This window comes from Belonocnema kinseyi, chromosome 6 (assembly GCF_010883055.1).
Source record: "Belonocnema kinseyi isolate 2016_QV_RU_SX_M_011 chromosome 6, B_treatae_v1, whole genome shotgun sequence".
In the NCBI taxonomy this organism is placed as follows: Eukaryota; Metazoa; Arthropoda; class Insecta; order Hymenoptera; family Cynipidae; genus Belonocnema; species Belonocnema kinseyi.
The window spans coordinates 35339499-35352218 of NC_046662.1; the positions used below are offsets into that span (position 1 = coordinate 35339499).

At 25.9% G+C, this 12720-nt stretch overlaps 1 protein-coding gene across 3 annotated transcripts in view; it reads left to right on the forward strand.

Moving 5' to 3' along the window:
* The window catches only part of LOC117174652 (bumetanide-sensitive sodium-(potassium)-chloride cotransporter), a 107877-nt gene that overhangs the window by 92708 nt on the left and 2449 nt on the right, over positions 1-12720 (forward strand). For all 3 annotated transcript variants that reach the window (XM_033363935.1, XM_033363933.1, XM_033363934.1), the window contains exons 11-18: positions 1899-2046; positions 2168-2409; positions 4535-4743; positions 8033-8147; positions 8295-8392; positions 11551-11665; positions 11782-11930; positions 12068-12179. In XM_033363935.1, coding sequence (XP_033219826.1) covers positions 1899-2046; positions 2168-2409; positions 4535-4743; positions 8033-8147; positions 8295-8392; positions 11551-11665; positions 11782-11930; positions 12068-12179 — 1188 coding nt within the window. The remainder of the gene's footprint in view (positions 1-1898; positions 2047-2167; positions 2410-4534; positions 4744-8032; positions 8148-8294; positions 8393-11550; positions 11666-11781; positions 11931-12067; positions 12180-12720) is intronic.

The window sequence follows — 12720 nt, forward strand, 5'->3', positions numbered from 1 at the left end:
AAGCTATCTAAGGATGGTACTATAGAACGCCACCTCAAGGTAGGCCTAGTGGCGCCATCTCTTGGTCAGGCCGGAAACTTATCAATCCACCCTCGTATCTGAAAGACTCAGAGCATCACTTAGAAAACATAAAATTTCTGCTTATTTTCAAAATAATCATAAATTAGGAAACACTTTTCAGAACATTAAAAGACTCTGATTTAAAAGAGAATTTATCAAATGTGGTATATTTAATTAAATGCAAACAATGTAATAAAGTTTACATAGGTGAAACTGGCAGGAGACTAAAAAATAGAATTACAGAGCACAAAAGAGATTGTCGAATAGGAAACCAAAACACAGGACTATCGAAACATGCATGGACACATGATCATTATTTTGATTTTACTTTTAACAATATAAAAATATTAGGAAAAGAAAAAAACACATATAAAAGGAGAATCTTAGAATCAATTTTCATTAAAAAAATACAAAAGGAACTCCATAAATTTACAAACTGAAATAGAAAATTTTGATAATAAGTATCTAAGTATTTAAAATATTAATTAAACATTTTATTCAGTTCTGAATTCAAAAATATTATTGTCAGTTTATTCGACGTTATAAGTTAAACTAAATGTAAACACTTTCCAATCGTTTAATTCACATTATTTCAGTATCATGCTCAGCTTCAAGCTCGGTAGACCTTGGTTTATCCACAATACGTGTTCAAAATGAATTTTAAAATTAAAAATTTTCACACAAAAATTTTTAATAATCTACATATTATTTAAGTATGACTACAGAAATTAAAAATAATTTTTTTAAACAAATAGTGATTATGAAATGATATTTTTCGATTGGAAAATGGAAAAACACTGACTCAAATATGGATTTAATATTTATCAACAAAAAAAAAATTTTATTATGACCCAAATTGTAAGTACATTGTTAAAACAAATTTTCGATTACTTTTTTTAAAAAATTTGACTTTTAAATATTTATTTATTAATTACCATTATATTAATAATTTTAGAATACACAAAATGTTTTAAACCTGAAGAAGGCACAAAAATGTGGCCGAAACGTTGTTATAAACTAATTTTATTAATAAATGATCGTATGACCGAAGATTTAAAATTGAAATTTTAATTTCAATGTTTATTACTCTATTTGATGGACGATCAATGAAAATTCCTCGTTGTTGGTTACACCTTCAACTATACTTTTGAATAAGCAGATTATTTCTTATAAAAAACAGAATTGCAAGGAAATCAATATTCATTAACTAATTAATCGCTAAAAATATATTTTAAAGAACTACAGGGATTTTTAAACTATAAAAAATATGTCTTTCCTCTTGTATATTTTGAAATGAAACAATTTGTTTTGTCACTCGTTTTTAATATTTTGAATTTATTTATTATGGAGGATAATCTCTTTATGTTAAAACAAAAAATCCTGTGCATATTATTCCAGGAATCCAAACATTTAGAGTGCATTTTAGGTTTTTTAAAATCAATATAATAAAATACTTCTTTTCACTAACAATAGACCGAGAGAAATTTCGGGAGAGTAATTCACAGCACTTCTTCCTGATTTTATTACGCTTTGGCGCGAGAAATAGGATCTCGGAACCCTTGCTTTTAAAGCATAGCTCTCGAAGCTTAAGGCATTAGGCCACGCTCATTTTCTCTCAGGTCTGGAATTCTATGCTTTAAGATCACAGAGTCCGAAACTTTAAATCATGTAAAAATTGTAGCTCTAAAATCACGCGCAGCCGTGAATTAATGTCTTGGAATTTCTCTCCGTGTATATTTACGAAAAAAATTCAGAAGACGAATTGAGGAAGTTAAATGTAACTGAAATTAATGAATGACATCGATCACAAGAAAGTCTGATAAATGTTTTGATTCTAGGCTGAATTCGATGGACGAACACGTGAAAAATTATGCACCCCAAATTCTGGCTTTGACAGGGTCACCTAACACAAGGCCAGCTTTGCTCCATCTAGCAAATCTCATCACGAAAAATAATTCCTTACTTCTCTGTGGAGAAGTTTATCCGGTGAGAATAGTTATCAAATCAACAGTTACATATCAAATTGAACAAGAAATAATTTTTGAAATATTAATAAGTCATTTATTATTAATAAATTGTTTATTGTTTCTTGTTTTTTGTTTTATAGTCACGCCTCTCTTATCGTATGCGTTCGAATCATTTAAGAAAGGGATACGCATGGCTAAACAGGCATCGAATTAAAGGTTTTTATCAAATTGTGGAAGAAATGAGTTTGGAAATGGGAGCATCTGCTTTAATGCAAGCAAGTGGAGTTGGAAAATTGGTTCCAAATGTGGTTCTAATGGGTTACAAAACCCACTGGGCAACTTGTAATAATAAAGAACTTCAAGAGTACTTCAACGTTCTTCAGTAAGGATATATCTATTTTTTTAACTTTTTACAAATCACATTTTTATCATAATAAAATTATTAATTATTAGATCAACTAAATAATAATTGAGAAAATTAAGATTTTTTTATTTTATAACAAAACTTTTCAACAAAATTCTGTACACTACTCAGGAATAATCGGAAATAGTTCAGTAATTGTTAAGGTAACGAAGTAAAAAAGTGTATTACTTAAGTCTTTAATCTTGAGTCTAATTTAATGTTGAAAAAAATGCAAACATAGGTAATTGCCAATAATTATCGAATGGCCTTCCATCGACCACATAATTGAATTCCCTCATTGTGCTAGTTAAATAGCGAGCGTCGTATAAAATTATATAATAAACTCCTTATTCCCTGAGGAGTAATAAAAACAAGAAATGATAATTGAATAAGAGTAAAGAAGATAATAGGGCAGTTTGAAAATTGAAAACCAAATATTCTTAATAATAGTTGATTACTTTGTGGTACGATCAAATCAATTAAAGATATAAATAGAACTTTTTCGTTTGTAACTCAACCAAATTTTCACAGGAGAAAATGAGCTTAAATTAAGAATTAAACTTGATTAAATTCTAAAATTCAGATTTCAGAGAATCTATCCAATTGATAAATTTATTTTAAACTCCGGGTTTCCTCCGGGTCAATTATTAAATTTTTTCGGTCAATTTAAAAGAATTCAAATGATTTCAAACGACTTATATAGATTTCAAAAGATTTATGAAAATTGTAAAAGATAACAAGATTTCTGATTAGGAACAGGGAGTTTTGGAAAAGAATCACTTTTCTGAATTTGAACATAGATTTAATTCTCTTCTTCTTCTAAACCGGAATTAAACTTATTTTTCAAAATTCCCGCTCCAAATCAAATAATTATTATTTAAGAAAATTTTCTTTTCTAAAGTCTCTATTTATAATTATTTACGAAAATCCCCCGTTCCAAAGTTAAAATTATAATTCTTTACAGAAAAGTCCCTGTTTCAGATTTTGACAAATATTTACTTCCAAAGAATAAAATAATTTTTAAATTAAAAAAAAAATTATTTGGAACAACAAATTTTAAAAACTTAAGGAATTTTCAAATGGGACAGCATTTGTTCTTTTTTAATTTCCCTTTTATAAATCAGAATAAAAATTATTATACAAAATATCCCGTTCCAGGTCAAAGATACCTGTTCCAATACAAAATTATAATTCATTTCCAAATTTCCTTGTTCCAAGACAGAATTATATTTATTTGCAAAATTCCCTATTATAATTCATTAATATATGTAGTAACTCTTTTAATAAAATTTGGAATAGGGAATTGCCAACTTGTGATGAATTCTGACTTGCAATAAGTTTTTTTTTCTCTTCTGTATTATAACTCTTTTCGAAAATTCCCAAATTCGAACTTAGGATGATTGTAATTCTTTGTGTTTATGTTTATAATTTTTCCTTTTATTCATTCCATATTTTTCTACATTTATTTAAAAAACTTTTAATGGCACCAGTTAGATTTTCAGTGATAAAATTAAGTTTTAAAGCAATGATGACAAACAGATGAACTTTGTTGGTTGGAAATTGTAAAATTAAGTTTTTGGTTGAAGAAATAAATCTATAATTAAAATGATGAATCTTTCACACACAAAAAAAAATACATTTTAGCCAAATAGTTGAATTTTCAATCAGAAAGATTAATTTTCTCCCAAAAAAAAAACAGTTTGTAACACAATACATGACTTTTAAACTAAAAAAAGATCAATTTTCTACCAGAAATAAAGTAGTTAAATTTTCAGAAAGAAAAATAAATTGTCAAAGAAATAGATTTTTAACCAAAAAAAAAATGAAGTTTCAACTGAGATTACTTTTTCATAAGAAAAGGCAAATTATTAACAAAATAGTTTTAAAAAATAGATAATTTCTACCAAAATAGATACACTTTAAACTTAAAAACGAATTTAAAAAAAATAGAATTTTGAACATTTTCCCTGACAAGTTTAAAATTCTTCGACCTATAGCAAACTTGTTTTTAAATATTCTTTCTTGCGGTGAAAATTTCGTCGATTTTAGAATCTTGTTCTAGAAATATCATGATGAAATTTTAATTATAATCTCTTTATTTTAGCAACGCCTTCGACCACAAACTTGCGGTAGCTATATTAAGGATATCTGAAGGTCTAGACTGTGCTGGAAATGCAAATGGTGTGGTGGAGGATGATCATGGTACTTTGGCGCAGAGCACATACGATCTTGCTGGAAATACTCTCATGCACGCAGATAGTGATTTGAGTATGACTACTGGAATTCCACGCGTCCAGAGTGTACCCACGATAGGTATGATTCATAAATAAAACTTTTATTAAATCCCACAGTGAGGAAAAAGTGAAATTTTCGCTTCGAAGTGTTCTGAAGACCGTATTTCTCAACAAATATGAAAATTTTTGTCTTTGAATTGAAGCTTATTAAATTTCTGAGATTATAATAAGCATTTTATGAACAAATTTCCTAATTAGGCAGTTGTTTAGATTGTAATGCATACTTTACCTTTTCAAGCAAATCAGAAACAAATTGTTACAAAATACAGGGTGGCCGTTTTAATTGAAGAAAAAATTCTCGGTCATTTCCCGGTTTTTTTCCAGTTCGAAGACTTTTTTTCACGGTCAATAAAATTAAAAACTGAACTTTATAGTCAAATACTTAATAATTTTAACGAATAAATAGATGTTAGGTACCAACACTTGTCAATTGAACAACTTTAAATTAAATTCAGATAAACAGCAAAATTTAGAATTTTTAACTTTTACAAATTATAGGGTTCAAAGATTAAGATTCAGTTTCAAAAATATAAATCCAGGTTATCATTTTCACTGTTTTAAATTAAGCAATGAATCAATGAACTTCAAAATTTTCAAAATTATATAAATTATTTTCAAATTAAATAGTTTAAACATCCTTGAAAAGCTTCAAAATTTTACTTCAAAATCTGGGGAAATCTATAAGTTGTTTTAAATTTTTTCGGCATATTATTTGAAGAAAAAATTAAGACATTTTAAGTTTTGAAAAGATTCAAAATTAATTTAAAATATGAAATTATTTCAAATAATTAAAAGGAAGTGTGTGTATCGACACAAATACTATAAATATCTTTTAAACTAAATCGAATTTTTACCATCATTTTTAGAAAATCCTGCAAATTTTAAAACATGTCCTTAAAATCTTCCAGATTCTTGTTTGGCGATTTTGGAAATCTTTTAAGATATTGAAAATATTCTCTTAAAATAATCTTTCAACATGAAAAATTGTTTTTAATTTTCCGAGGCTATTGGCATCGAAATTTCGGTGCGAATAGCCTATTTTTCTTATACACACAATTTGCTTATATTATTTGAAATAATTTCAAATTTTGTGTATAAATAATAAGCGTTCAATTGTTATTTATACATCAAAATTCAACAACTTCATTAACAAAAACGAGATTTTTCAGATCCAACAATTAAAATTATAACATTCAATGTTTCAAAGCTCTTCGAAATTTTAACGATTCAAAGTTTTCTATATGTCAAACAATTCGGTTTCAAAACGCTTACTTTTAAATATTTGGTTTCAATTTACTCGTCTCAAATAAACAGTAAAATATTAATCAATATTAAACAGCTGTTCTTTTTCTTGATTAAAAAATTTCAAATCGAATGGTTCAAAAATTTAATATTTTAGACTGAAACAATATTTTAAGCTTAATAGAAGCCTTTAATTACGAATATATTATTGTAAAGCTATTTTTAAATACAACATTTTTTTATAAAGTTTCAATCAGGTTTTTATATTTTTTTAATGGCTGAGACTTTCAAATCAAAATAGTTTAAGGTTTAACTTCAAAATCTAAAAATTCTTAAATTTTGACCCGATTTAGAACTGTTTTGTCAAATCAAATGTTGTTCACGTTTTAAAACATAAAGTAAAGATCCATTGTTTTTAATTCAAATTCCTTCAAATTCCTTCAAATTTCCAAAATCCCAATAAAATTCCCTAAAATGAGCGATAAGCAACATAAGCTTCATATCCAATCAGTTTGCTTTCGGGTTCCATTCCCGCCTCGCATCCTGTATGGGCCTCGTTGGCCCAGCTCTTAAATTAAAATCTCGTGATTTCTTTTGAAATATTTCGAAATCTCTTAAAATTCCTTTAAACTTCTTAAAGTCCCTTGAGATTTCTTCAAATCCCTTCGAATTCCTAAAAATCATTTGTAATTCTCAGAAGCTGTTCTTAATTCCTTAAAATCCTTTAAAATCTCGTAAAATCTCTTGAAATCTGATTAAAATTATTGAAGTCTCTTAAAATTTTGTAAAATTCCTTCAAAAATCAAGATTCTCTATGAAGTTGTACTAGGTAATTTCTTCAAAATCTTGAAAGCTTTTAAATTTTTAGAAACTTGTGAAGCCTCTCCTAATCTAATGAAATCCCTCAACATCTCATAAATATCTTAAAAAGCTTCGGAAAACTCATTAAATTCCGTAAAAATTTTTTAATTCATTGAAATACTTTTTAGTCCTTTCAAGTACCTTAAAATTCCTTGAAATCTTTAGAAATCTTTTCAAAACACGTTTACAGTGAAAATAATTTATATATTGTTAGATTTTTAATGGTTAGTGTTGTTAGAATTATTCCGCTAAAAATTTTCTATATTATAAAATGCAAAATAAGCGAATTTGTCAATTAAAATTAACAATTGTTATTATTCAGTATTTGGTCATAATTAAAAATTAATTTGATATAACTTACAAAATCAGTATAAATATTATATTCGAAATTCGAAAATGCAGCAGATGTCAGTTTCAGCAATTAATTTGTTTATAATAATTGAAAAAGAATAATTTATTTGAAATATGTATGCAGGTCCAACTATTATAATTTAAGAATCTGATAAAGTCGAATATAAAAAAATATCAACGCAATATTTAACTTGTACTTTTTGCTATTTATATACGTTTTCAATTTCTTTTTTAAATGCATAAAAATTGTTTTTTAAGGGTCAACATTTAAAAAATTGCAGTGTCTTTTTTAAATTAAAATTAAAATTATTTCTTGAAAAAAAGATCCTACTCCATCTTCACTCCATTGGGATTCGAACCACAAAACTTCTGATTTCCGGTCTGGTGCTATTCCAATTAAGCTATTAGAGGGATCAGAATAAGAACTCGTAATTCAAGAACATAACGCTAATTTTTAGCTAGGTGTTAATGGTACAAGTAATTATTTTCAAATTTTTTAATTTATATATCATCAGAGATTGTACCTTACCGACAGTAGTCTTTCCATCTATTCGTAATAAGACTAGATGGAAAATAATATTTTTAAATCTTTTTTAATCATTAGGGAAATTGTATGATTACAATTAAGTTTTAATCCAGGAATCCAGTTTTTAATCATAGTATTTAATCTTATGTTAGAAACTTCCAACTTAATATTGCAATAATTAAACATTTCTAATGGAGAAAGTACAAATTGAAGCTGAGAAATTTCTTGAGGCTAATTTTTAAATTTAAAAAATATTATACTCCTTACATATTATTTTTGGAATATAATATAGACGTATGGAAATAATTTAATTTAAAAATGAATTTAGGCACCGCCTATCCGTGTATTGAAATTCCACCAGTGATGAGAGATTCGCCAACAAATTGGAGCGCACATGAACAATTAAAACACAAAAAGAAGCACGCCACCGAAAAATTAATGTTGTAAGTTTTTTCATTAAAGTTCTACATATTTCGAAATTTTGTATTGTACAAAAAGAATCAAAAATTTAAATACATCTGTTCATATTTTTAATTTTTCAATGATAGATAATAGTTATAAGATTACTGAAATATATTAATTTTTTCCAGACGTAATGGAATGACTGTCGTGCCTGAATACATGACAGTTTTCCAGAAAAAGTATAAGAGTGGCACAATTGACGTTTGGTGGCTTTATGACGATGGAGGTAAATTACAATTTTATTATCTTAAGGGGCGATTGAAAAAACTCAAAAAATAAAATTCCCGGAATTGGAAAATTCACGAATTAGAAATTTCCCTAATTTAAAATTCTGAGTTTTAAAATTCCCTAAAGAAAATTGGCGGCATTATAAAATATCAAATACTGTAAAATTACAGACACGAGGAAATTTCGGAATCTAAACGACTAAAAAAATATTAAATAATAATATTAAAAATAATAGATAAAATAATTTTGTTTCTTCGACGAATTTTTGATTTAATTTTTAATTATAACCATTTGTTAAATGTTTTCAAATTCCGTAATATTAAAAACTATCGGCCATTTTCCAATTTCAAAATTTTAAATTGTCGAAAATTTTATCATTTCGGTAATTTCCGCACAAAAATCCTAAATTATAATAAATTCCCGAAATAATAAAATTCCTGACAGAAAATTGACAAACTATGAAATATCCGAACTAGCTAGTTCCAATTAAAAAGAACTATAATTGAAAAACTATATATTTCTGGATGAATAATTTTGTTTGAAAATGTGCACAGTATTTTAAAAAACTACAACGAAATTTTCTTTACAACATATTTGTTAATTTAAAAAAAGAATTAATAAAAATCTTCGAGAGAAATCAGTGCTGAGTTCAATCCTGCAAAGTTTATTCGCACGTGTTTTTAGGTATCGTTCACGTATCACGTTATTTTCTACCTTTTACACCCCAACCCTGCCCCATGTAACAGACCGTAACATTTTCTTTGGATCACCCATCCATATTTCTGAATATTTTATATTTTCATACATACAAATATTGAAGTTATTTAATGTTAATATTAATGAAAATTCACCAATTTAACCGTTTTTTCAATACCATAAAGAATGCAAAATAATATTAATAATAATACAGTATACAAATTTCAAATAACTATTTGTTAAAGTTTTTGAATACTTGAAAATTCGAGCTGCAATCAAATTTTAAATTTTGACAACAAGAAAATAAGAAAAGATTTCTGATTATTTCTGACATATCGAAAAAGAATCGAATAGATTTTAAAGAAATCTTTTTTATTTTATAAAATTTAAAAAAAGAAAAATTCTTTCTTCTTTAGAAGTCTTGACAAAAATCAAGAAATACTTCTTAAATTTTCGGAAACGTTCTCAAGTTTTCAAATATTAAAAATCTTTTTAAAATGTCTTAATTAACTTATCTTCTAAAATTTCCCAAAAATTGTAAGAAAAATTGTTTATTCTCTTGAAACCTTTTGAAATTCCTTTTTAGCCACTTATGCTTTTTTTTACTATTTTAAAATTTTAAATTTCTGAAAATATTCTATCTTTTAAATATTTCTTGAGATTACTCCATTTTTTAATCGTACGAAATTGAAACATTTTGCTTTCAAATCTTTTACGCTCTTTTTCGACATGTTAGGAAATCGTTTGAAACGATTAAAAACCTTTCTGAACTTTCTCTTAAATTTTATTTTTCGAAATAAAAAATCATTAAAAATTTTCAGACGAATCTTAAGAAAATTTATTTTTTCTAATCTTTTCAGAACTTCTATACCTTCTAATCTTTAAAAATGATTTAAACTTTTCCTAATTTTTATCTTAAATTCTGAAAAATTAAAAAAATTGCCTTAAAATCTTTCTGATTCTTCTTTGACAATTTTAGAAACCTATTAAATGTTTTGAAATCTTTTAGAATAATCTCTTAAAATTAATTTTTAGAAATAAAAAATCATTTTAATTTTTCCTAAGAATCTAATTTTTTATTTTCGTCAAAACTTATAAAATTCTTCAAAAATATTCATGTGTTCCACTCATTTTTTAATCCTGTCAAAACTTCTGAATATCTCTTAAATTTACTCAAATTTGGTCAAAAATGATTGAACTTTTGTTATTTATTTAAAATTTCTTTTAAAATAAGAACTGAACCATGAAGAACTTTCCTATAAATCTTGAACAAAAATGGAATCTCCTAAAATCTTTCATAAATATTAAAAGCTTCTAATTTTTTTCGAATTCTTCAAAATAAGTTTTTTCCTATAATTTCATTTTTCTTATATCTTTGAAAATGTAAGAAAGTTTACAAATTATATTGTAGTAGCAAAATATTATGAACAGAATTATTTATAATTATTAAACGAGCATTGACAATTTAAATTCTTTCTACCATCAATAATTTGTAGAAACATTTAGAAATGAATTTCATGATGAAGTAAAATTAGTATTTAATTAGAAATTTCGACATTCAAAGTTGATGGTTCAGAAAATTCATAAATTAAAATGTTATGTAATCAACTCAACTCCCCCCCCCCCTCCGCAAAACAAACCGTAACGTAACACGAACCCCCTCCCCCCCTTTTTCATGTTTCGTAATATGTGAAGGGTCCCTTTAATTCATTTTTGTATACAATTTTTAAACATTCATTGTTACTTAAAATTCAAACAATAATTTTAGAAAACGTTTAACATTAAAAAAAGATGTCCTAGATGAACATGTTTGATTTTTGTATTTCAAATAAATAATATCTATTAAACAAGCATTTTTTTAATCTTATAAATATGGGAATATTCTGGTTCAGACATTTTACAATTCGGCAATTGTAAAAGAAAAATAAATTTCCCGGCAGTTTTTAATATTACCGAATGATAAAATTCTTGACAGTTTATAATATTACCGAAATCGAAAATTCCCCAATAATAAAATTCTCGGCAGAAAATTTTTGAATGATAAAATTCCTGAATTTAACAAATTTAACTAATCTTTATAGATATTTTTGTTAACTAAAAATACAAATAATTAAGTACTTAAAAAATTTTGGTAATTTTTGTAAATTTTGTAATATTATAAACTGTTCAAGAATTTTATCATTCGGAAATTTTATTATTCGGTAATTTTACAGTGGCAGGCATTTAATTTGACGGGATTTTTCAGTCGTCCAAGGAATTTACCAATTCGGGGATTTTACAGTGTCGTAAATTTTATTTTTGTGAAGTTTTCAGTCGCCTCTATCTCAAAACAGTAAATACTCAAATAAGTTTCATTTATATCTTCAATATTTAACCTTTTTTATAAAAAACAGTTCTTAATTAAATAATTTTATGTGTATTTGATATTATTTTAATTTAAAATTCGTTACATTTGAACAGGTTTGACAATACTTTTGCCCTACATCATCAGCACGAGGTCAAATTGGGAACATTGCAAAATGAGAATTTTCGCGCTCGCCAATCACAAGCAGGAAATTGGTGCTCAGGAAAAAGAGTGAGTTTTACTTACCAACCATATGCATAAACAAACTAAGAATTTCCCTCATTTAAAAAATTCCAAGGAAATCGAAATATTTGATTAAATATAAATTATTTTCTGAAAATTTACAGAATGGCCGAAATCATGGCTAAATTCCGAATCAAATACACAAGCCTAAAAATGGTTGATGACATTAGTATTCAACCTCAAAAATCTACACAAGACTTTTTCAACAAACTTATATCTGACTTTAAGAAAGACATTAGTCCTGATTCAACTGGTAAGCAAAGTATTTTTTTAAATTAAACTATTATCAAACCAATAATTAATTACAAAACTTTTATATAAGATTATATGTAACTAAGATAATCGTTGATATAATTCTAAAGTCAAAACTAATTTTAAAATTGTTTTCAGATATTATCGTCACCGACGAAGAACTTCAAATGTTAAGAGACAAAACCCATCGGCAGTTGAGACTGCGAGAACTACTTTTGGAAAATTCTAGCCAATCGAAATTAGTTGTTATGTAAGTATTTTTTCAAAATTATTTCCGAAATGTTTATTTTTTAAAGCATTTAATTTGTAATTAAACATTTTCGATTATTCCAAATTAAAACTTTCTAAATTTTTATGTTTTAAAATTGCAACTTTTTATATTTATTATAAATGCAATTTTTTTTTAAATTTTTTCTAGAAATATTTAAATATATACAGAATTCTTTCGAATGAAAATTTTTCAACTTCTTCGATTTTCAAATCTTTAGTGCGCAGGCCTTCAACACATCAACGTTGAAAATGTATACAAAATTAAAAAATTCTTTCCCCTAACTCAATAAAAATATTAATGTTATCTAATTAGGAAAAAATTTAACACAAAAATTTCTACCCTTTCTTTTAGAATTACAATTGTGAAATTCAAAAGTTTTTAAACATAATCGTTATATAGACATTAAAATGCAACATATTTACTTAAGGGCATGTGACACAGCTAAATACCTATATTACCGACCACAGTTTTTCAGTTCAATGAATGTTTTTTTGAACCTCAGAACTTTTTTTGTAAATAA